The sequence below is a fragment of the Staurois parvus genome, unplaced genomic scaffold (genome assembly GCF_062004578.1).
Source record: "Staurois parvus isolate SC_StPar_1 unplaced genomic scaffold, SC_StPar_1.0 ptg000224l, whole genome shotgun sequence".
Classification (NCBI taxonomy): Eukaryota; Metazoa; Chordata; class Amphibia; order Anura; family Ranidae; genus Staurois; species Staurois parvus.
The window spans coordinates 1188767-1210332 of NW_028318020.1; the positions used below are offsets into that span (position 1 = coordinate 1188767).

Sequence of the window (21566 nt, forward strand, 5' to 3'; positions counted from 1 at the left end):
CAATGAAACGCCCGAGGAGAAGAAAATGCTGTACTAAAGTTAGGGTCACCAAAAAACGATACACCCGGGGAAACAGAAGAGACCAGATTTCATTGAAGTTTCCATCGAGACCAAAGTGTCAATGAATGGTCACAACAGAGTCAGAAAAAGTTAACGATCGAGGGAGGATTTTGGACCATAAAATACCCGGTAAATAAAATGGCCGTATAGATTGAGATTCAAATCTAACCCCCAGGATCTGGGAGTTAACAGTCGCCCATTGTGATAATTGTGCAAAACACGCTGAAAGGTAATAGAGCCAAAAATTGGGAAGACCGAGGCCCCCCGTCCGTTGTGACCGGTACAAAACCGATGAGGTAAAACGTGGACGTTTATTACACCAAATAAATTGTTAATCAGCCGCTGAAAGCGATCCAGAAACATTTTCGAGACCGAGACTGGAAGTGATGTAAATAGATAAAGTACCGTATTTTTCGCCGTATAAGACGCACTTTTTCTTCCCCAAAACTGGGGGGGAAAAGTTGGTGCGTCTCATACGACGAATAGAGAGAGAATCCGTGAGACGCGGCCACGGCCGTAGGAAAGGCCGCGGCTTTGGCCTATCTCTGGAGCGGTCAGCCATCTTAGTACACCCAGCGGTGCGCGCTGACGTCATCACCCCCTCTGCTCGTGGATCCTACCATAGCGCGGATCTACAACAACAGGTGAGGAGCGGGGCAATGCTATGTTACTGGCTATTATTACTATGTTGGGGGCAATGTTACTGGCTATTATTACTAATGTGGGGGCAATGTTACTGGCTATTATTACTAATGTGGGGGCAATGTTACTGGCTATTATTACTAATGTGGGGGCAATGTTACTGGCTATTATTACTAATGTGGGGGCAATGTTACTGGCTATTATTACTAATGTGGGGGCAATGTTACTGGCTATTATTACTAATGTGGGGGCAATGTTACTGGCTATTATTACTATGTTGGGGGCAATGTTACTGGCTATTATTACTAATGTGGGGGCAATGTTACTGGCTATTATTACTAATGTGGGGGCAATGTTACTGGCTATTATTACTATGTTGGGGGCAATGTTACTGGCTATTATTACTATGTTGGGGGCAATGTTACTGGCTATTATTACTATGTTGGGGGCAATGTTACTGGCTATTATTACTAATGTGGGGGCAATGTTACTGGCTATTATTACTAATGTGGGGGCAATGTTACTGGCTATTATTACTAATGTGGGGGCAATGTTACTGGCTATTATTACTAATGTGGGGGCAATGTTACTGGCTATTATTACTATGTTGGGGGCAATGTTACTGGCTATTATTACTATGTTGGGGGCAATGTTACTGGCTATTATTACTATGTTGGGGGCAATGTTACTGGCTATTATTACTAATGTGGGGGCAATGTTACTGGCTATTATTACTAATGTGGGGGCAATGTTACTGGCTATTATTACTATGTTGGGGGCAATGTTACTGGCTATTTTTACTAATGTGGGGGCAATGTTACTGGCTATTATTACTAATGTGGGGGCAATGTTACTGGCTATTATTACTAATGTGGGGGCAATGTTACTGGCTATTATTACTAATGTGGGGGCAATGTTACTGGCTATTATTACTATGTTGGGGGCAATGTTACTGGCTATTATTACTAATGTGGGGGCAATGTTACTGGCTATTATTACTAATGTGGGGGCAATGTTACTGGCTATTATTACTAATGTGGGGGCAATGTTACTGGCTATTATTACTAATGTGGGGGCAATGTTACTGGCTATTATTACTAATGTGGGGGCAATGTTACTGGCTATTATTACTAATGTGGGGGCAATGTTACTGGCTATTATTACTAATGTGGGGGCAATGTTATTGGCTATTATTACTAATGTGGGGGCAATGTTACTGGCTATTATTACTAATGTGGGGGCAATGTTACTGGCTATTATTACTATGTTGGGGGCAATGTTACTGGCTATTATTACTAATGTGGGGGCAATGTTACTGGCTATTATTACTAATGTGGGGGCAATGTTACTGGCTATTATTACTAATGTGGGGGCAATGTTGCACTGGAACAGTGATGGTGATGACGAGTGGGGGGCAATGGTGGACTTTACAGTGATGAGTGGGGGCAATGGTGGACATTACGTGATGAGTGGGGGCAATGGTGGACATTACGTGATGAGTGGGGGCAATGGTGGATGATAAGAATAAGTATAAATCAGCACACATATATATATAAAATCCTCAGAAATCCCTTAAAGTCATATCAATATCCTTTCCCTGAAGTACTAATAAAACATATATTCATTGACTTAAACCCAAAAACCCACAATTATATTGAAAAAATCAAGACCCAAAGAGATTACCCAGATTATTTTTTATTTTTGGGTAATCTCTTTGGGTCTTGATTTTTTCACTATAATTGTGGGTTTTTGGGTTTAAGTCAATGAATATATGTTTCAATGGTGGATGATGTATTAAACAAAAAGACAAAACGTACCGGTATGTTTGTCTTGTTGTTTTTTTTTACTGATCCGAAAAAGATCCGATCCGTGACTCCTGATCCGTGGAACGATCCGAACCGTGAGTTCTTTCATTTCTGGATTTGTTACATGGTTGGCATAAAATTGTTCATAAACTGCTGTTAACTTTATACAGTTGATATAAAATATTTTACTACAGTATTGGGTTCAGAATCTTTTTTTTCTAGATTTTCCTCCTTTAAAATTGGGTGCGTCTTATATGCCAGAGCGTCTTATATGGCGAAAAATACGGTAGTTTAGGCAGAATATTCATTGTGACTGCCGTGACTCTACCCAGGAAGGAGATGGGGTACCCATGGCAAACCTTCAGTAGAGTAGAGAGGCGCCACACATGGGGGGTAATTAGCAGCAAACATATCCGAGTATCTGGGAGTGAGGTTGATACCTAAATAGAAAATCCGATCTGTGGCCCAACGAAATGGAAAAGAGCTACGGAGAGAGGCACTCAGGGAATCAGGAACATTGATGGCATAACCACTGATTTAGTGACATGAACAGACCTGACACTACAGCAAAGTCGTTCAATACCGGCATAGATTAGGCAATGATACTAACGGGATGGTGAGGAAAAGCATGACATCATCAGCATACATACAGATTCTGAAAGGTGAAACCAATAAAGGGTAACCAGAGATGTCCGAATGTGATGTGATTGCAATCACCAAAGGTCCCAACACCAGTGCAAACAATAGGGATGACAGAGGACAACCATGACGGGTACCTCTACCCAATGTAACAAAGTCAGAGTTACAGCCGGGAAGTCTGATCCTTGTTATGGGAGAGTCATAGAGGGCGAGTATACCAGATAAACACTCATCACTGACACCCATTCTCTGCACCCAGGAAAACAAGGCCAAAGGACACCATCGAAGGCCTCATTAGTGTCCAAACTCAGTAACAAAACTTCTCTGGAGTGCAAATTGGCTCCTGACTAATGTGTAATGTAAGGAGAATGTTGTCACTGATAAATCTGTCCGGGATAAAACCTGATTGGTCTGGAGACACCAAAGCCCCTTTCATTCTTTAACCCCCCCGGACATTCCTAAAAACACCTCAGATTTATATACATTTTCTGTTACAAAGGAATGTTTCCTTCCTCCTGAGCAGCAATGTAAGGGGCTCTATGCTCCATACTCCTGACCCCGGCACTCCATCATTGTGTTGGCTGCATAGTGTAATGATTGCCCATTGGCTGCCTGTGTAGTGTCATCATTGTCCTTTGTAGGCCATGTATGGTCAGGATGGTCCTTGTCTTGTCTATTTATTGTCAGTGCTGTTTGTTTAGAGGACCATATTACTAGAATTTATCTCCACAATGAGGAGAATGTTCCGGCCCCGGAAGTGGGGGAATGTTCTGCCCCTGAAGGGGTTCATCTGGGTTCCCACACTATATATGTGTGTATCATCATCTGCTGGAGATGGAAGAGGACGGACATGACTATGGAGGAAGAGGACGGACATGACTGTGGAGGAAGAGGACAGATGTGACTGTGGAGGAAGAGGACCGACATGACGGGGGTTAAATAGGAAAAAACATCTTATTACCTCCTCTGCTGTCACGTCCAGCAACGTCTCTGATATGATTCCCCTCCGTCCCTGACATCACTTCCTGTCTGTGCCTGACATCACTTCCTGTCTGTGCCTGACATCACTTCCTGTCTGTGCCTGACATCACTTCCTGTCTGTACCTGACATCACTTCCTGTCTGTACCTGACATCACTTCCTGTCTGTACCTGACATCACTTCCTGACTGTGCCTGACATCACTTACTGTCTGTGTCTGACATCACTTCCTGTCTGTGCCTGACATCACTTACTGTCTGTGCCTGACATCACTTCCTGTCTGTCTTCCATATAGACTTCCTGTGTGAGTATAGGTGAGATCCCCACCTTGTGGAGATCAGAGGAACTGCAGCCCCGAGATCCATCCCATAATCCCCCTTCCTGTATAATATGTACCTTACAGGGATACTACGGGAGATGAAACATTACTGAATAAAGGAAGAAGAAATAAATGTAACTCTTATGTAACCAACTGTTCAACAAACATCTCTTATTACATATAGAAAAGTCTTACAAACACAGAACACAAAATACAAATGTATAGCTAATGAGAGCGATCCCGCCAAACCTGATCCTTCTGGGGGGGACAATGCAAAAATATATATCAATCCACTCATAATGACATCATCTTCTGGGAGTGTCTGCACATCCATCCATTTCATACACATTTCATTGTCTCAGCAGATCTCCTGCAGCCTATTAGCACCCATTTCCCTCTCTATGTCTCAGCAGATCTCCTGCAGCCTATTAGCTCCCATTTCCCTCTCTGTGTCTCAGCGGGTCTCCTGCAGCCTATTAGCTCCCATTTTCCTCTCTATGTCTCAGCGGATCTCCTGCAGCCTATTAGCACCCATTTCCCTTTCTATGTCTTAGCGGATCTCATGCAGCCTATTAGCACCCATTTCCCTCTCTATGTCTAAGCAGATCTCCTGCAGCCTATTAGCGCCCATTTCCCTCTCTATGTCTCAGCAGATCTCCTGCAGCCTATTAGCTCCCATTTCCCTTTCTATGTCTCGGCAGATCTCCTGCAGCCTATTAGCACCCATTTCCCTTTCTATGTCTCGGCAGATCTCCTGCAGCCTATTAGCACCCATTTCCCTTTCTATGTGTTGGATTTTAGACATATACAATACTTCTTTAGTGTCTTGAGACGATTATGAATGAAGAGCCGTTGAAATAAAAAATGAAGTGTGATTTTATTCTATCACACAATGGTGTAAGATAACAATGTAAAGCGTATCATGAACGGTTCCATGTAGATACAACTACTGTAGAAATAACAATGTAAAGCGTATCATGAACGGTTCCATGGAGATACAACTACTGTAGAAATAACAATGTAAGTGTATCATGAACAGTTCCATGGAGATACAACTACTGTAGAAATATCAATGTAAAGTGTATCATGAACAGTTCCATGGAGATACAACTACTGTAGAAATATCAATGTAAAGTGTATCATGAACAGTTCCATGGAGATACAACTACTGTAGAAATAACAATGTAAGTGTATCATGAACAGTTCCATGGAGATACAACTACTGTAGAAATAACAATGTAAAGCGTATCATGAACAGTTCCATGGAGATACAACTACTGTAGAAATATCAATGTAAAGTGTATCATGAACAGTTCCATGTAGATACAACTACTGTAGAAATAACAATGTAAAGCGTATCATGAACAGTTCCATGGAGATACAACTACTGTAGAGATAACAATGTAAAGTGTATCATGAACAGTTCCATGGAGATACAACTACTGTAGAAATAACAATGTAAAGTGTATCATGAACAGTTCCATGGAGATACAACTACTGTAGAAATAACAATGTAAAGCGTATCATGAACGGTTCCATGTAGATACAACTACTGTAGAAATAACAATGTAAAGCGTATCATGAACGGTTCCATGGAGATACAACTACTGTAGAAATAACAATGTAAAGCGTATCATGAACAGTTCCATGGAGATACAACTACTGTAGAAATAACAATGTAAAGTGTATCATGAACAGTTCCATGGAGATACAACTACTGTAGAAATAACAATGTAAAGCGTATCATGAACAGTTCCATGGAGATACAACTACTGTAGAAATAACAATGTAAAGTGTATCATGAACAGTTCCATGGAGATACAACTACTGTAGAAATAACAATGTAAAGCGTATCATGAACAGTTCCATGGAGATACAACTACTGTAGAAATAACAATGTAAAGCGTATCATGAACAGTTCCATGGAGATACAACTACTGTAGAGATAACAATGTAAAGTGTATCATGAACAGTTCCATGGAGATACAACTACTGTAGAAATAACAATGTAAAGTGTATCATGAACGGTTCCATGGAGATACAACTACTGTAGAAATAACAATGTAAAGCGTATCATGAACGGTTCCATGTAGATACAACTACTGTAGAAATAACAATGTAAAGCGTATCATGAACGGTTCCATGGAGATACAACTACTGTAGAAATAACAATGTAAAGCGTATCATGAACAGTTCCATGGAGATACAACTACTGTAGAAATAACAATGTAAAGTGTATCATGAACAGTTCCATGGAGATACAACTACTGTAGAAATAACAATGTAAAGCGTATCATGAACAGTTCCATGGAGATACAACTACTGTAGAAATAACAATGTAAAGTGTATCATGAACAGTTCCATGGAGATACAACTACTGTAGAAATAACAATGTAAAGCGTATCATGAACAGTTCCATGGAGATACAACTACTGTAGAAATAACAATGTAAAGCGTATCATGAACAGTTCCATGGAGATACAACTACTGTAGAAATAACAATGTAAAGTGTATCATGAACAGTTCCATGGAGATACAACTACTGTAGAAATAACAATGTAAAGCGTATCATGAACAGTTCCATGGAGATACAACTACTGTAGAGATAACAATGTAAGTGTATCATGAACAGTTCCATGGAGATACAACTACTGTAGAGATAACAATGTAAGTGTATCATGAACAGTTCCATGGAGATACAACTACTGTAAATATCAAGCAGAAGTGTAAAGATAAGTCACCATTTTTGTTATAGATGTCCGGCCGTGTGCTGTCCTGTCCTTCATGGACGTCTGTCCTTCTCATGCTCTACTTGTCCTTCTCGAGACTTCGTGAAGAAGCCAGAAATAGAGGGAAGTGATGATCTTGCAGCACGCACCTGTTGCAGCTTCTCAGAATGTCCTAGACATGTATGTGTGTCAGAGTGTCGTGTAGCGTGTGAGAGTACCACCTCTGTCCCTCCAGACCCCTTTATGCAGCATGAGTGTCATAGCGAGAGATTCTTCATACCTTGTATGGCATAGAAGGGGGGGGGGGGGACACTCACATGATGTCTTTGATGGACAGGAACATATGTATGCTGATGTACATAATATTGTAAGCTGATGATGTAACCTCAGCTTGTTATATATAAATGATAATATAACTTCAATGTATAATCACTAATCTATATATACATCAATATTAGAAACGTAACTAAATACACAGATACTATACAGACACATAATGTAATAGTAAATCTATAATGAGTCCTCCTAATGCCTTTCACATGTTACTACCAGAGACGTCTAACCAGCGATGTCTAAATATGGTCTTCAGCTGGTCTAGGTGGTCTCAACCAACTCATTCATATTTACTGTCTCAGCCGACTCATTCCTATTCACTGTCTCAGCCGACTCATTCCTATTCACTGTCTCAGCCAACTCATTCCTATTCACTGTCTCAGCCGACTCATTCCTATTCACTGTCTCAGCCAACTCATTCCTATTCACTGTCTCGGCTTAACTTCTATATCTTTTGGTCTCAGCTATTTTACTGAAGAATTAAATATCATCGGTTTAAGGCGACAATTCACACATATTAATATTAATTATGATTAATCATAAAAAACAAATATTTTGCAAGCTTGCCATTAATATAAGTGCCGAATCATAATTTTGATTTCTAACACTATGTCTCAGCGGATCTCCTGCAGCCTATTAGCGCCCATTTCCCTCTCTATGTCTCAGATCTCCTGCAGCCTATTAGCTCCTATTTCCCTCTCTATGTCTCAGCGGATCTCCCGCAGCCTATTAGCACCCATTTCCCTCTCTATGTCTCAGCAGATCTCCCGCAGCCTATTAGCACCCATTTCCCTCTCTATGTCTCAGCGGATCTCCCGCAGCTCCTATTTCCCTCTCTATGTCTCAGCGGATCTCCCGCAGCCTATTAATGCCCATTTCCCTCTCTATGTCTCAGCGGATCTCCTGCAGCCTATTAGCACCCATTTCCCTCTCTATGTCTCAGATCTCCTGCAGCCTATTAGCTCCTATTTCCCTCTCTATGTCTCAGCGGATCTCCTGCAGCCTATTAGCGCCCATTTCCCTCTCTATGTCTCAGCAGATCTCCCGCAGCCTATTAGCTCCCATTTCCCTCTCTATGTCTCAGCAGACCTCCCGCAGCCTATTAGCGCCCATTTCCCTCTCTATGTCTCAGCGGATCTCCCGCAGCCTATTAGCGCCCATTTCCCTCTCTATGTCTCAGCAGATCTCCCGCAGCCTATTAGCACGCATTTCCCTCTCTATGTCTCAGCGGATCTCCCGCAGCCTATTAGCACCCATTTCCCTCTCTATGTCTCAGCAGATCTCCCGCAGCCTATTAGCACCCATTTCCCTCTCTATGTCTCAGCGGATCTCCCGCAGCTCCTATTTCCCTCTCTATGTCTCAGCGGATCTCCCGCAGCCTATTAACGCCCATTTCCCTCTCTATGTCTCAGCGGATCTCCTGCAGCCTATTAGCGCCCATTTCCCCCTCCATGTCTCGGCGGATCTCCCGCAGCCTATTAGCGCCCATTTCCCCCTCCATGTCTCGGCGGATCTCCCGCAGCCTATTAGCGCCCATTTCCCTCTCTATGTCTCAGCGGATCTCCTGCAGCCTATTAGCACCCATTTCCCTCTCTATGTCTCAGCGGATCTCCCGCAGCCTATTAGCGCCCATTTCCCTCTCTATGTCTCAGCGGATCTCCCGCAGCCTATTAGCGCCCATTTCCCTCTCTATGTCTCAGCGGATCTCCCGCAGCCTATTAGCACCCATTTCCCTCTCCAGGTCTCAGCGGATCTCCCGCAGCCTATTAGCACCCATTTCCCTCTCTATGTCTCAGCGGATCTCCCGCAGCCTATTAGCTCCTATTTCCCTCTCTATGTCTCAGCGGATCTCCCGCAGCCTATTAGCGCCCATTTCCCTCTCTATGTCTCAGCGGATCTCCTGCAGCCTATTAGCGCCCATTTCCCTCTCTATGTCTCAGCGGATCTCCCGCAGCCTATTAGCGCCCATTTCCCTCTCTATGTCTCAGCGGATCTCCCGCAGCCTATTAGCGCCCATTTCCCTCTCTATGTCTCAGCGGATCTCCCGCAGCCTATTAGCACCCATTTCCCTCTCCAGGTCTCAGCGGATCTCCCGCAGCCTATTAGCACCCATTTCCCTCTCTATGTCTCAGCGGATCTCCCGCAGCCTATTAGCTCCTATTTCCCTCTCTATGTCTCAGCGGATCTCCCGCAGCCTATTAGCGCCCATTTCCCTCTCTATGTCTCAGCGGATCTCCTGCAGCCTATTAGCGCCCATTTCCCTCTCTATGTCTCAGATCTCCTGCAGCCTATTAGCTCCCATTTCCCTCTCTATGTCTCAGATCTCCTGCAGCCTATTAGCTCCCATTTCCCTCTCTATGTCTCAGCATCTGGCACAAACCATCTCAGATGGACACAATGGGGATTATTTACTAAAACTGGAGTGTGCAAAATCTGGGGCAGCTGCGCATGGGAGCCAATCAGGTTCTGACTTCAGCTTGTTCAATTAAGCTTTGCCAAAAAACCTGGAAGCTGATTGGTTCCTATGCAGAGCTGCATCAGATTTTGCACTCTCCAGTGTCTCATTGTCATCACAGGCTGTGTCCATAATGACCACCCATCCCCCCTTATCAGCTGGCTTCTGTTGGGATGGTTGGATGAGTGGGAGATCCCTTGTTGCAGCGTTGATGTTTCCTACCTCCCCTGTGGCCGGATCTCTGCTGTTTCCTTGATTCTGATGGACAATACGAGGCCAGTGTTGTCCCTCTATAGATCCTAATAAAGTGCCTCCAGCAGAGGAGGGAAGTGATGGGTCAGAGGCTGTAGAAGAAGCTCTAGTGAGCAGTCTAGATGGACGAGGTGAGTCTTGTGTAGGTGGTGCTCCAAGAGTACGCCTGATTAGTAGACGGTTAGATGTTGGACTCCTTCAGCTGCTCGGCTGACAATGCAGACTGCAGTGTAGACTCCACAGTGTAGACTGCTTAAACCTAACAGCCCTGGGCGCTGAGGACTAAAGAACTGTTTAATCGGTTAGCTGGCCGCCTTCTCCACCGCTCTTCCTTTGACAGAATGAAGCCTCAGAAACACGTTGTCCAGGAAATGGTGACCTCCCAGTGTCTGGAAAGGTGTTCCACAATTTCAAGGCATCCTCAGGATGTTTCATCCTCTGCTCCCTCTGGGAAGACTGGATGAGCTCTGCACCTTTACCCTTTAACGTGGATCAAGAAGGGTTGCCAACCAGTATTGATCCCTCTTCTTGATAACACAAATCCTCAGGTCCTTACACAGACTTTGCAGAATCAGGGAGCCCATGCAGTGTAAGTTTGAGGAGGCAGGAGATTCTGGGTCACTGAGGATGACATTGTCAGGAACTACCTCCTCCCAGCCATGTACTACTCCTGGATGGGTTTCTGGGGACTGAAAAGTGTCCCTTGAATACTGCTCTATGTGATCCCCTACTTCCATGTTGCTGCAATCCTCCTCCTCCTCCACTTCCTCCTCCTTCTGTGTGTTCTGCAGCCCCACAGGAATGGTTTCTGCATAAAGAGGGCCTTGAGAGGACAGGAAATCCTCCTCTTCCTCCCGCTGTTCTGCCTCCAGTGCCCTGTCCATGATTCCATGCAGCGTGTGCTCCAGCAGGATGACTAGAGGGATAGTGTCACTGATGCATGCAGTGTCACAGCCCGTCATCCTTGTGGCCTCCTCAGATGGTGACAGGACAGAGCATGCATCCATTATCAGCAGCCACTGGTATGGTGGAAAGAAGCCAAGTTCCCCTGAGCCTGTCCTTGTGCCATTCTCACACAGGTACTCATTGATGGTCCTCTGCTGTGTGTGCAGCCACTGCAGCATCACCAAAGTGGACTTCCACCGAGTAGACATGTCACAAATGAGTTGGTTGGTGGGCAGATTGAATTCCCGTTGAATTTCAGCCAGCTGGAAACAGGCCATTTATGACTGCTGGACATGGCCACAGACTTTTCTGGCCTGCCTCAGAAGATCTTGAAAGCCTGGGTACCTGTTCAAGAAGCACTGCACCACCAAATTCAGGACGTGTGCCAAGCATGGAACATGTGCCAAGTGTCCCTGTAAGAAGGCGGAGAGAAGGTTGGTGCCATTGTCACATACAACCATTCCTGGCTCAAGCTGCCATGGCATCAACCACCTCTGAGCATGCCCCTGCAGAGCTGACAGAATCTCTGACCCAGTGTGGCTCCTGTCCCTTAGACAGACCAGCTGAAGCACCACGTGGCATCTTTTATCCTGACTGATCACATAGCCCCATGAACGCTTATGGAGCACTGCTGGTTCAGATGACAATTCAGCAGAAGAGGCCATAGAGGAAGAGGAAGGGGAGGGGGTGGAGCAGACAGATGTGGCAGAATCACCACCAGGTTTTTGGAGGCATGGTGGTGGAACAAGCTCCAGAACTGAACCCTGTCCTGCATCCTTCCCAGCTGCTAGCAGAGTCACCCAGTGTGCCGTGACGGATATGTAACATCCCTGACTGTGCCTGCTGGACCACGTGTCAGTAATGTGGACCTTGCTGCTGACCGCCTTGTCCAACAAGGCCAAAACATGACCTTCCACATGATGGTACAGAGCTGGAATGGCCTTGTATGAAACAAATTGTCTTTTCGGAACCTGTCACTGTGATACAGAACATTCTGCAAATTCCCGGAAGGGGGAAGAGTCCACCAGATGGAAAGGCAGCAGTTGTAACGCAGCAATTTGGCCAGGATAGAATGTGGATGGCTGGGACAGTCTATTTTTCATGGTTCAGCAAATGGGGTAGTGAAATGTTCCTGCTGAAATGAACAGGTGGTGTCCTGCTGTCAGATGGGCCACCCACTGCTGTACCATCACTCCTCTCAGTGGAGGCTGTTGAGAAGACCTGACGTTTTACAGTAGAGATCCCAGATGAGGAGCAAGGAGAAGTCTGCACTTTTTCTGGGTCTTTCAGGTGCTGTTACCAGCGGGCTGCATGGCAGCTCATCATACGTCTTGTCAATCATGTGGTGCCCAAGTGGCTGGTGTTTTGGCCACGCTTGGTCTGCTTCAGTCAAAGACTGCAAACAGCAATGCTGCACATGTGTTGAAGAAAGCCCACACCAGAGAACTTGTGGAAGTCTGCATGGAGTCAGCAGCGCCCCCCACCTGTGGAGCTCTGTCGTGTGATGCCATTGGTTGGCTGCCCTTATGCCTGTCCCTGGAGGACATCCTGCCTTGTTGGAGTTCTGCCTCCTCCTCACTGTCCTCCTCTGTTCTCTCCGGCACCCAAGTATGGTCAGTGACCTCATCATCCCCATCCTCCTCATCAATGGAGCCAACTTGGCAGTGTGCTGCGGCTGGGGGAACAGGACTGACCATTTCTTTTCCCTCACTGGCGCCCCCTCTCTCTAGGCTCACGTCACTCCTTTCCTCATCCTGGGAACCAACATCACAGCATTCAGATTGCTGCACATCCTCCAGCAGCATGGGACTGACACTATGATCCAATCATTCTGGTGACTCCTCCATGCATGATGGTGGGGCTACGGAAGGAGCAGCTGTGGTGGACAAGGAGCCGGAGGAACAGGACACTTTGGCAGCTGTGGTGGAAGGCAAAATAGTATGAGCCTGGATGACAGAGGATGAGGATGACTGACTTATCCACTCCACCACCTCTTCTGCATGTTGTGGTTCAATAATACGGCCAGCACTTTGGCCAATCATGGCTCTTCCTGAGAACTCAGCTGTTATTGGCCAAAGCATTGCACCTGACCTGTGGCACTCGGGTGAACTTCCTGGTTAATGTTGAACACGGAAATGGATAATGTTTGAGTCGAACTGTCAGGCCATCCCTACTCAAAATATTAATCTCTGCGGATCTACTGCTTCCACTTTACACCTACTTCATTGATCTTGAGGTGTTTGCCAGTAAATTAAGAATACTGAACCATGTGCAAATTCATATACAACAAAGTGTTTTGTGCTCAAGATGCAGTTCCCTGCAGATCTACTGCTTCCACTTTACACCCACTTCATGTAGCACTACCTCAGAAGGAGCTGAATGTTGCCCCCGGTTTCCCTTTGCTTTGCCCCACAGCAAGGCAAACACACACACTTCTGCTCGTTGTCTCCAATGACCAGTCTAGGGGATGTTTTGTGTTTGGAGTTTATTGTAGGACTGGGGATAGGGATGGGGAATGTAGTCGGATCCTCAAGAATCAGAACTCTTCACACTGAGGACATCTAGCTGATCTCTTAGTAGAAGACTTGTGAAGTCTCGGCTGACAGTAGATAGCAGACTTCTCAGTAACAAATAGCAGCAAGTAGTTGTAGGAGAGCCAAGTCCCATTAGCAGTAGCAATACTTGGACAAGCTCTGCAGAACACTAGGCAGGGCTCCCTTTCTCAGACCCAGGCTGACTATCAAGCACCAGAGGGGTAACAAGCACACAGAGCCCCCCAGATCTCTCAGAGTTTGCACTCACAGGTCCAAGGACAGAATGGTTGCCTCCTTCCAATCTTCCAAGCCACTCTCTCCAGTGACACCAGACAGAGCTTTGGCAGACAGCTCCCCTCAGTCAGCTTACTGTAGAATCAGGGTCACTCTCTCTAACTTCAGGCCCTCAGGTCACCCACCCGAGGACACATAACAGCAAGTGCCAGGCGAGGCAGCCTGCCTCCAGCCTGGCTGGTGCAATCCTCTCCGAGGAAAGACACTGAACCCATGTGCTCTCAGAGTATAAATACCACTCCCAGCATGCAATGGGGCCACCCTCCCCTGCAATTGGCCAGGACTGTATCCATATTCATGCTGGTCATTTGTCTAGCCAATTGCCATGTTCTGGAAGACTCTCATAGCTTCCTGAAGGCGGGCAGAACTCAGACAAACTCCAACAGAACCAGAGCAGCATGAGCAGACCTGACTAATCAATCACAGCTCTCTGTAAATCAGAATACCGACTGAATTTACCTGACAGCCTCTCTGGTGAGCAGAGAAACACAGCTATGCTTTACCTGACTCTACACATCCTAGACCTGACCAGGAGGGGGCGCTACATTCATTCATCTCATCAGATTTGCTGCTATAGGAAATCATCTCAAATCCTGTGCAAATCCATGGAGACCGTCAATATTGTGTGCCAGTATAGTGTTCTCTGCAAGTCCACCGCTTCCACTTTGCATCTACTTCAATCCACTTATTTTACTCCAAAAATCCACCAATCAGTGAAAAGTTGATAAGGTGTGAAAGTGCTCCGCCCTCCAAATTGTGTTGGCTGTAGTGTAGCCACGCCTTCTTCCACCTCTTGTACACGGGATGGTGAGGGCGCCCCCTAGTAGTGCTTCCCCCTCACCACACCAATAGGACTCCCAGCTTTTCAGCTCCCAGAGTCACAAACATCCTTCACACTCTCCTCATCTCCGATGGTAAAGGAACCGGATCCTCCTCGCTCACTCCTGCAAGTCTGCTGCGGGTTCTGTCAGTCTCCCTCCTAGACTCCGCCTCCAACCGCCATTCCAGCAGGAGCTCCGCCTCTAAATACACACTCAGGGAGGAGAGAAAGGGGAACCCGACATCATGTGACACCTTTTATTACATGGAAATACGAAAATCAACGGGACTAATGCAATCACATTTACTGCAAAATCAGAGGGGCCAAAATGTGTCCCCCGAGCAGTCATATATTTCTGTCCCCCTTGGTGGGAGTGGAGGTGACCCCTCTATAAGGATCTACAGTCCATACACACCCAGCACAAGGCTGGGGTCACACTACCAGATGCTTCTCGGGGCTGCAGTTCCTCTGAGCTCCACAAGGTGGGGATCTCACTTCTACCCAGACAGGAAGTCTCTATGGAAGACAGAAAGGAAGTGATGTCAGACACAGACAGGAAGTGATGTCAGGTACAGACAGGAAGTGATGTTAGGTACAGGCAGGACGTATAGAGGAGACCTTGGTGGAAGTAGCAGCAGAGGAGGTAATACGATGTTATTTTCTATTTACACCCAGTAACCCCCCGTCATGTCTGTGCTCTGACTTCTACCCAGACAGGAAGTTCCATGAATAAGGAAGTAGAGAGGAGACATTCCTGGATCTGGCAGCAGAGGAGGTAATACGTAGATGAACCCCTTCAGGGGGAGGAGTTGATGATAATATATTTGCTCCCAAAGCTGGCCTACATGGTTCAGTTTTATCGATCAGCCAGCGGGATGACCATAAAACCTGAAGTGATTCCCCCATCCACACATTGGAGGTGGATGGGGGAATCCTCCCCGCTGCACTCTTGTATTCTGACAATGGGGGGACTCCTCCGCTCTCAGAATACACGGATCAGCACTGAAGCTATTGGCTGCAGCCGCTGGGGGAGTGGCTTTTATCCAGCAGTGACCACACATGGATGGAAATGTGAGCGATCCCTGCTGAACCCGCTGAATTTCCATGGATCTATGGTCACCTTCAGTGACTTCCTCCCCTCCCCCTCATCTCCTTCATGATGGAGACTATTGTCTGCTATTTACACTCCGTTCCTCCGCACGTCACCTGATCACATGACAGCTTACTTCCACAAATTCCGGACAAGTTTCTGGATGGTAAAGGTCAAAGTTCACTCCTCAGTTTAGGAGAGGTAGGACGCACCCAGGAACAAGGATTTGGTTTACATGGGAGCCTCATATAGAGGACCCCTCAAATCTCCCCATCCAAATGTCCCTCCATCCAGAGTCTATATGTCCTATGACATCACACTGACCTCACAGCTCCTCCTCCCAATGTCCCCCCATCCAGAATCAGAGAATCCTATGACATCACACTGACCTCACAGCTCCTCCTCCCAATGTACTCCATCCAGAGTCAGAAAATCCTATGACATCACACTGACCTCACAGCTCCTCCTCCCAATGTCCCTCCATCCAGAGTCAGAGAATCCTATGACATCACACTGACCTCACAGCTCCTCCTCCCAATGTCCCTCCATCCAGAGTCAGAGAATCCTATGACATCACACTGACCTCACAGCTCCTCCCCCAATGTCCCTCCATCTGACATTTTTCTGATGCTCTTAGGATGTGGGGGTCCCTTGGTATCCTCACATGTAAAGTGGGACTGTTGGTCCTGCGTTGTATGTAATGACATCAGAATTGCTCATGCCAAGCCTATACCCTGCGTAGTGTGGGGGTCCTGTGGGGGGAAATTATACCTCAGCCTGAAGTGGGGCTTTAATAAAATGGAGACCTGAATGGAGAGGTGAGGAGGATTCTGGGAATATCATTTGATGTGACTATTTGTGTTCAGATGTAGAGTTTTCCTCCTGTGAAGTCTGGAGATCATATGACATCACATTGCCTCCACCTCCCTCCCTGATAGAAGAGAGAAAGAAGAAGAAGATTCTAGAAGTCACCAGAGAGATCACTGAGCTGCTGACAGGAGAGGTGAGCGGTGCCGGGAATTCTGGGACATTCTCCAGTAACAGACAAGGGATGTGTCTGGATGGTGACTGTATCATTGTGTGTGTCAGGTTCCTATAAGGTGTCAGGGTGTCACTGTCTATTTCTCCATGGAGGAGTGGGAGTATTTAGAAGGACACAAGGATCTCTACAAGGACGTCATGATGGACAATCAGCCGCCCCTCACATCACCGGGTAAGAGGAGACTTTATTGTAAAGGAGAGAGCAGTACGGAGGATCCACCTAGATCCCCCATCATCTGATAAACACATAGAAACAATGGATTCAGTCAGTGTGTGTGTTTCCTACAGATGGATCCAGTCATGGGAACCCACCAGAGAGATGTCCCCGTCCTCTGTATTCCCGGGATTCCACACAGGAAGGTCACACCATCCCTCACCATCATCAGGTAGATGATGACAATTATTGGTAGTTGTGATTTATACACAGCATGTTTGTTACAATGAATGTTTTATTATATCTTTCAGAGTGGAATCCTCGGGGATGATAATATTGATGTTAAAGAAGAGTATAAAGAGGAGGATGAGGAGTATGGAGTGATGGAGGAGTTTTCAGAAGGACACAAGGATGTGATGGAGCCACCTAATACCAGGAACCCACCAGAGAGATGTCCCCGTCCTCTGGATTCCCGGGATTCCACACAGGAAGGTCACACCATCCCTCACTATTACAAGGTTGGTGGGATGGAGCATCTAGAACATTATTATTATTATTATTATTATACAGTATTTATATAGCACTAATTGGTTTGCTCAGCGTTGTACATTATAGTGGGGGACAGTACATGATACAATACTGTAACAAAACAAAACACGAGGGGTTCAAGGGCCCTGCTCTTTCAAGCTTACAATCTAACATGGACTTGTAGAGACACTGAGGATTTTTTATGTGATGTCACAATCATAAATCTTACATTTTACAGATGATATTTTCTCTCATTTCCTTGATTTAGAGTGGAGATCCAATCGATATAGAATTTGAGGTGAAAGCAGAAGAAGAAGAGGTGTATGTGAGGGATGATCAGCAGTCTATGGAGGAGGATGGAATAACGGGGACATTTATAGAGGAGGACACTCCTACAGAGATCAGCACAGGTGGGTCATGAACACTAAATCCATTCCTCCACCCATACTGCTCACTGATTGGTCCAGAGTAGGGCGGGGACTGGGTGATATCAGCCTGTAATCCCCTGGTCACTTTCCTGAGCTGTGTTCCCCGTCCTGTATTCCTGGATTTCTCTCGGATAATCTTCCTTCTCTGTGCTGCAGACACAATTTATGTATCTAGACTGGATTTATGGAGGTTCTGGGGTTCAGCTGGCAGCAAAATGTTCATTTCACCATAGATTTTGAGTTATCTGGGACCTGCTCTGTGGGTCCTCTTCCTCATGCCCTGGTGAAATCTCCGATAGAGCAATTCTCCCAGGGTTCCTTGCTCTGTGGTCTGCTGGCTGTGCCGGGTGGAGGGATATGTCTGTATAGTCTCAGACCCAAGTCACTGAGTGCAGTCTCAGGAGATGGGAGGCAGCGGTGTGGGATCTCTGCAACTTGTCTACAGTAAACATTTCATCTTCCACTGATTACTAAATACCAATATTATGAGTCCTGACCCTTACACTGTATAACCCAATGCTGTTTATCTTCAGGATCAGTCCAGTCTTCATCTTGGTTGTTCTCCCCCCATCCTCACTCTCTGACCTCTGGTGGGGCTCAGCCCCGCTGTTCTTCATGACTAAATCATGGAGTAAATAAGGAAGTGCAGTACTTCTTGTGTTGGGAAGATGGCGATGAGTGATAGAGGGGGTGGGGACCCTCGTCCTATAATCCCCTCATCACTGTCCCTCCTATAAAAGACAGTTCTGGTTGTTTCCTCACTCTCTGACTAAGGTCCATGAATAAAGAAATGACCTGGTAGGAGATCAGAGGAGCCATTTCCTAGTTCCCTTGAGGGTGGAATTGTAAGCTCCTCAGAGACCAAGCTGCCTGATGTGGGCGGAGTCCTGGTTTGGGGGAACCAATCAGCTCCTGTCTAGTAATCCTCTTTGTCTTTGTATTTTAGTCCATGGCCGGGAGATGAGGAAAACCTCCGAGGATTGTCTCACTTTGTCTCCAGACTGGAAAGTAGAAGATGAGGACATCACACAGTATAGTCCAGGAGAAAACCCGGCTCCCTCCAATGTCCATCCGGCACCACCCAGTGTAGATGGACCATCAGATTCCTCGTATCCTGAGGCACCTCAAACTGTGCGGGACCGGTCCAGCCTTCCAACAGACAAGAGGTTCTCCTGTCCTGAGTGCGGGAAGGGATTCCCTTCTAAATTCCATCTTAATGAGCATAAAAGATCTCACACGGGGGAAAAGCCGTATTCCTGTCCTGAGTGCGGGAAATGTTTTTCACAAAAGTCTAATCTTCAAAAGCATATGAGGCTTCACACAGGTGAGAAGCCATATATCTGCACTGAGTGTGGGAAGTGTTTCCATTCTATGTTCAATGTTATTAGGCATAAAGAATCTCACAAAGGAGAGAAGCCATATTCCTGTCCTGAGTGCAGGAAATGTTTTATACAAAAATCACATCTTGTCACACATCAAAGGCTTCATACAGGGGAAAAACCATACTCCTGTTCTGAGTGTGGGAAATGTTTTTCAGACAAATCTTTTTATCACAGACATCAAAGATTGCACACAGGTGAGAAGCCATATACCTGTCCTGAGTGTGGGAAATGTTTTGTAGAAAAGGCAAAACTTGTCACACATCAGAGATCTCACACAGGGGAAAAGCCATATACCTGTCCTGAGTGTGGGAAATGTTTTTCAGATAAGTCCAATCTTTACAGACATCAGAGATTGCACACAGGTGAAAAGCCATAATACTGTTCTGAGTGCTGGAAATGTTTTGTTGAAAAATCAGAACTTGTCATACATCTTAGCTCTCATACAGGGAGGGAAAGGACGTTTTCATTTTCTGAGTGTGGAAAATGTTTTTCACCGATGTCCTGTCTTAACAGACATCTGAGATCTCACACAGGAGACAAGCCACTTTCCTTTTTTTTTTTCAAGAAATTCCAGTCTTTATACCCATCAGAGATTTCACACAGGTGAAAAGCTGTGTTCCTGTCCTGAGTGCGGAAAGTCCCACCTTCACAAACATTTGGGATCTCACACGGGGGAGAAGACACTTTCCTGTCCTGAGTGAGGGAAACGTTCCTCACTGAAGTCCTGTCTTCCTGTACATCAGGGGTCCCACACCACCCTGGAGGTTTATTAGTGCCTTGAGTGCGGGAAATGTCTTCTAGATGAATGTTGCTGGACATCCCAGCTCTCATGTGGGGAAGAAGCACACCCTGATATACACCTCAGATATACTCCATGGCTGATCTTCATCATGGAAGAAACAGTTCATAAGGAGATCAGAGGCCCCCAAAGACATGGATGAAGTGTGGGATCGGGTTGGCCATCGATGGCAGGAGAAGAATAAAACTGGAGTCCTGCCCTGTGATTGGCTGAGTACATTTTGTGGTGGGAGATTTCACAAACACTTGGAGGTCTTGTCACACGTCTCTCTAACAGGTGGTCAGACATTGTATGGCTTCTGTGGTCCTTACCTATAGCAGCCCCTTTTCCATAAGGCAGGCAGGCCTACTGGTACTCGGTGCCCCCAGGACTGATATACAATGCTATAGTGCCTGGCTACCACACCAGGGTAGGTGCAAACTGAGCACAGCAACAGGTGCTTGTGGTTGGCTGACAGGCAGAATGGTTCAATGACAGTCCAGGTACAAGGCGAGTTCATCTCCCGAAATGCATCAGTTTTCCCAACTGGGCAGTATTTGGGACAGGACCCCATTGTCTGGGACTGAAGATCTGGCTCTATGTCTGTTTTTATGGTCGACTTGTGAGATTCCATTTATGATCTTTTAATAAATGTGATATTATGGTAATGCACCCTCTTGTGTGTTGTCTTTGACAGTTCCCAGATTCCCCCATCTGTGGAGGCCTGCACCTCATCAAGTGACAGATACCATGTGGAATTGTGAAGCACCAAGATTTGAGCATTGTGTTTGGCAACATTTGATTGACAAGGCAGGCAATATTCTGAGTAATCAGGGTCCAATCCCTGGTCAAAAGACAGGCAGAGTTGAGAGTAGTTGATATCTGATCCAAGGTCATAAACAGAGGAATCCAAACAGCAGAGCAGGACAGACAGACAGGGAGCTTAAACGTGTATTACACACACTATCACTAACATGGGACTGTAGGTTTGGCTGGCTTAAATGAGGTTTGGTCTCCACCCAGAGACAAGCTGCATCATAACTAGAACCAGGATGCTGTAATGGGACCATTAATTGTGATTTATCAGAAGGACTAGACGCTCCTGACATTAGCCCCCTCTGAGGAGGAACCCATGGATACTTAAAAGCATGCTGGGCATCTGGCACAGGACCATCAGGGTGGGCATATGACAAAGGACCATCAAGCTGGGCTTCCAGTAAAGGAGCATCATGCTGGGCAATGGTCAGGGGATCAGAAAAGTCAGGTTGGTTAGCAGGCAGAGAGTTTATGGAGCCAAACTGGACAGCAGAGAACCTGTAACATCATGTTAGATAGCAGGTGACATGGTACAGAAGTCAA

At 46.0% G+C, this 21566-nt stretch overlaps 1 protein-coding gene across 1 annotated transcript in view; it reads left to right on the plus strand.

Moving 5' to 3' along the window:
- Positions 1 to 21566, plus strand: part of LOC149460606 (uncharacterized) — a 345151-nt gene that overhangs the window by 314029 nt on the left and 9556 nt on the right. The window contains exons 7-8 of the mRNA XM_089679458.1: positions 19269 to 19798; positions 20905 to 20959. Coding sequence (XP_089535584.1) covers positions 19269 to 19798; positions 20905 to 20959 — 585 coding nt within the window. The remainder of the gene's footprint in view (positions 1 to 19268; positions 19799 to 20904; positions 20960 to 21566) is intronic.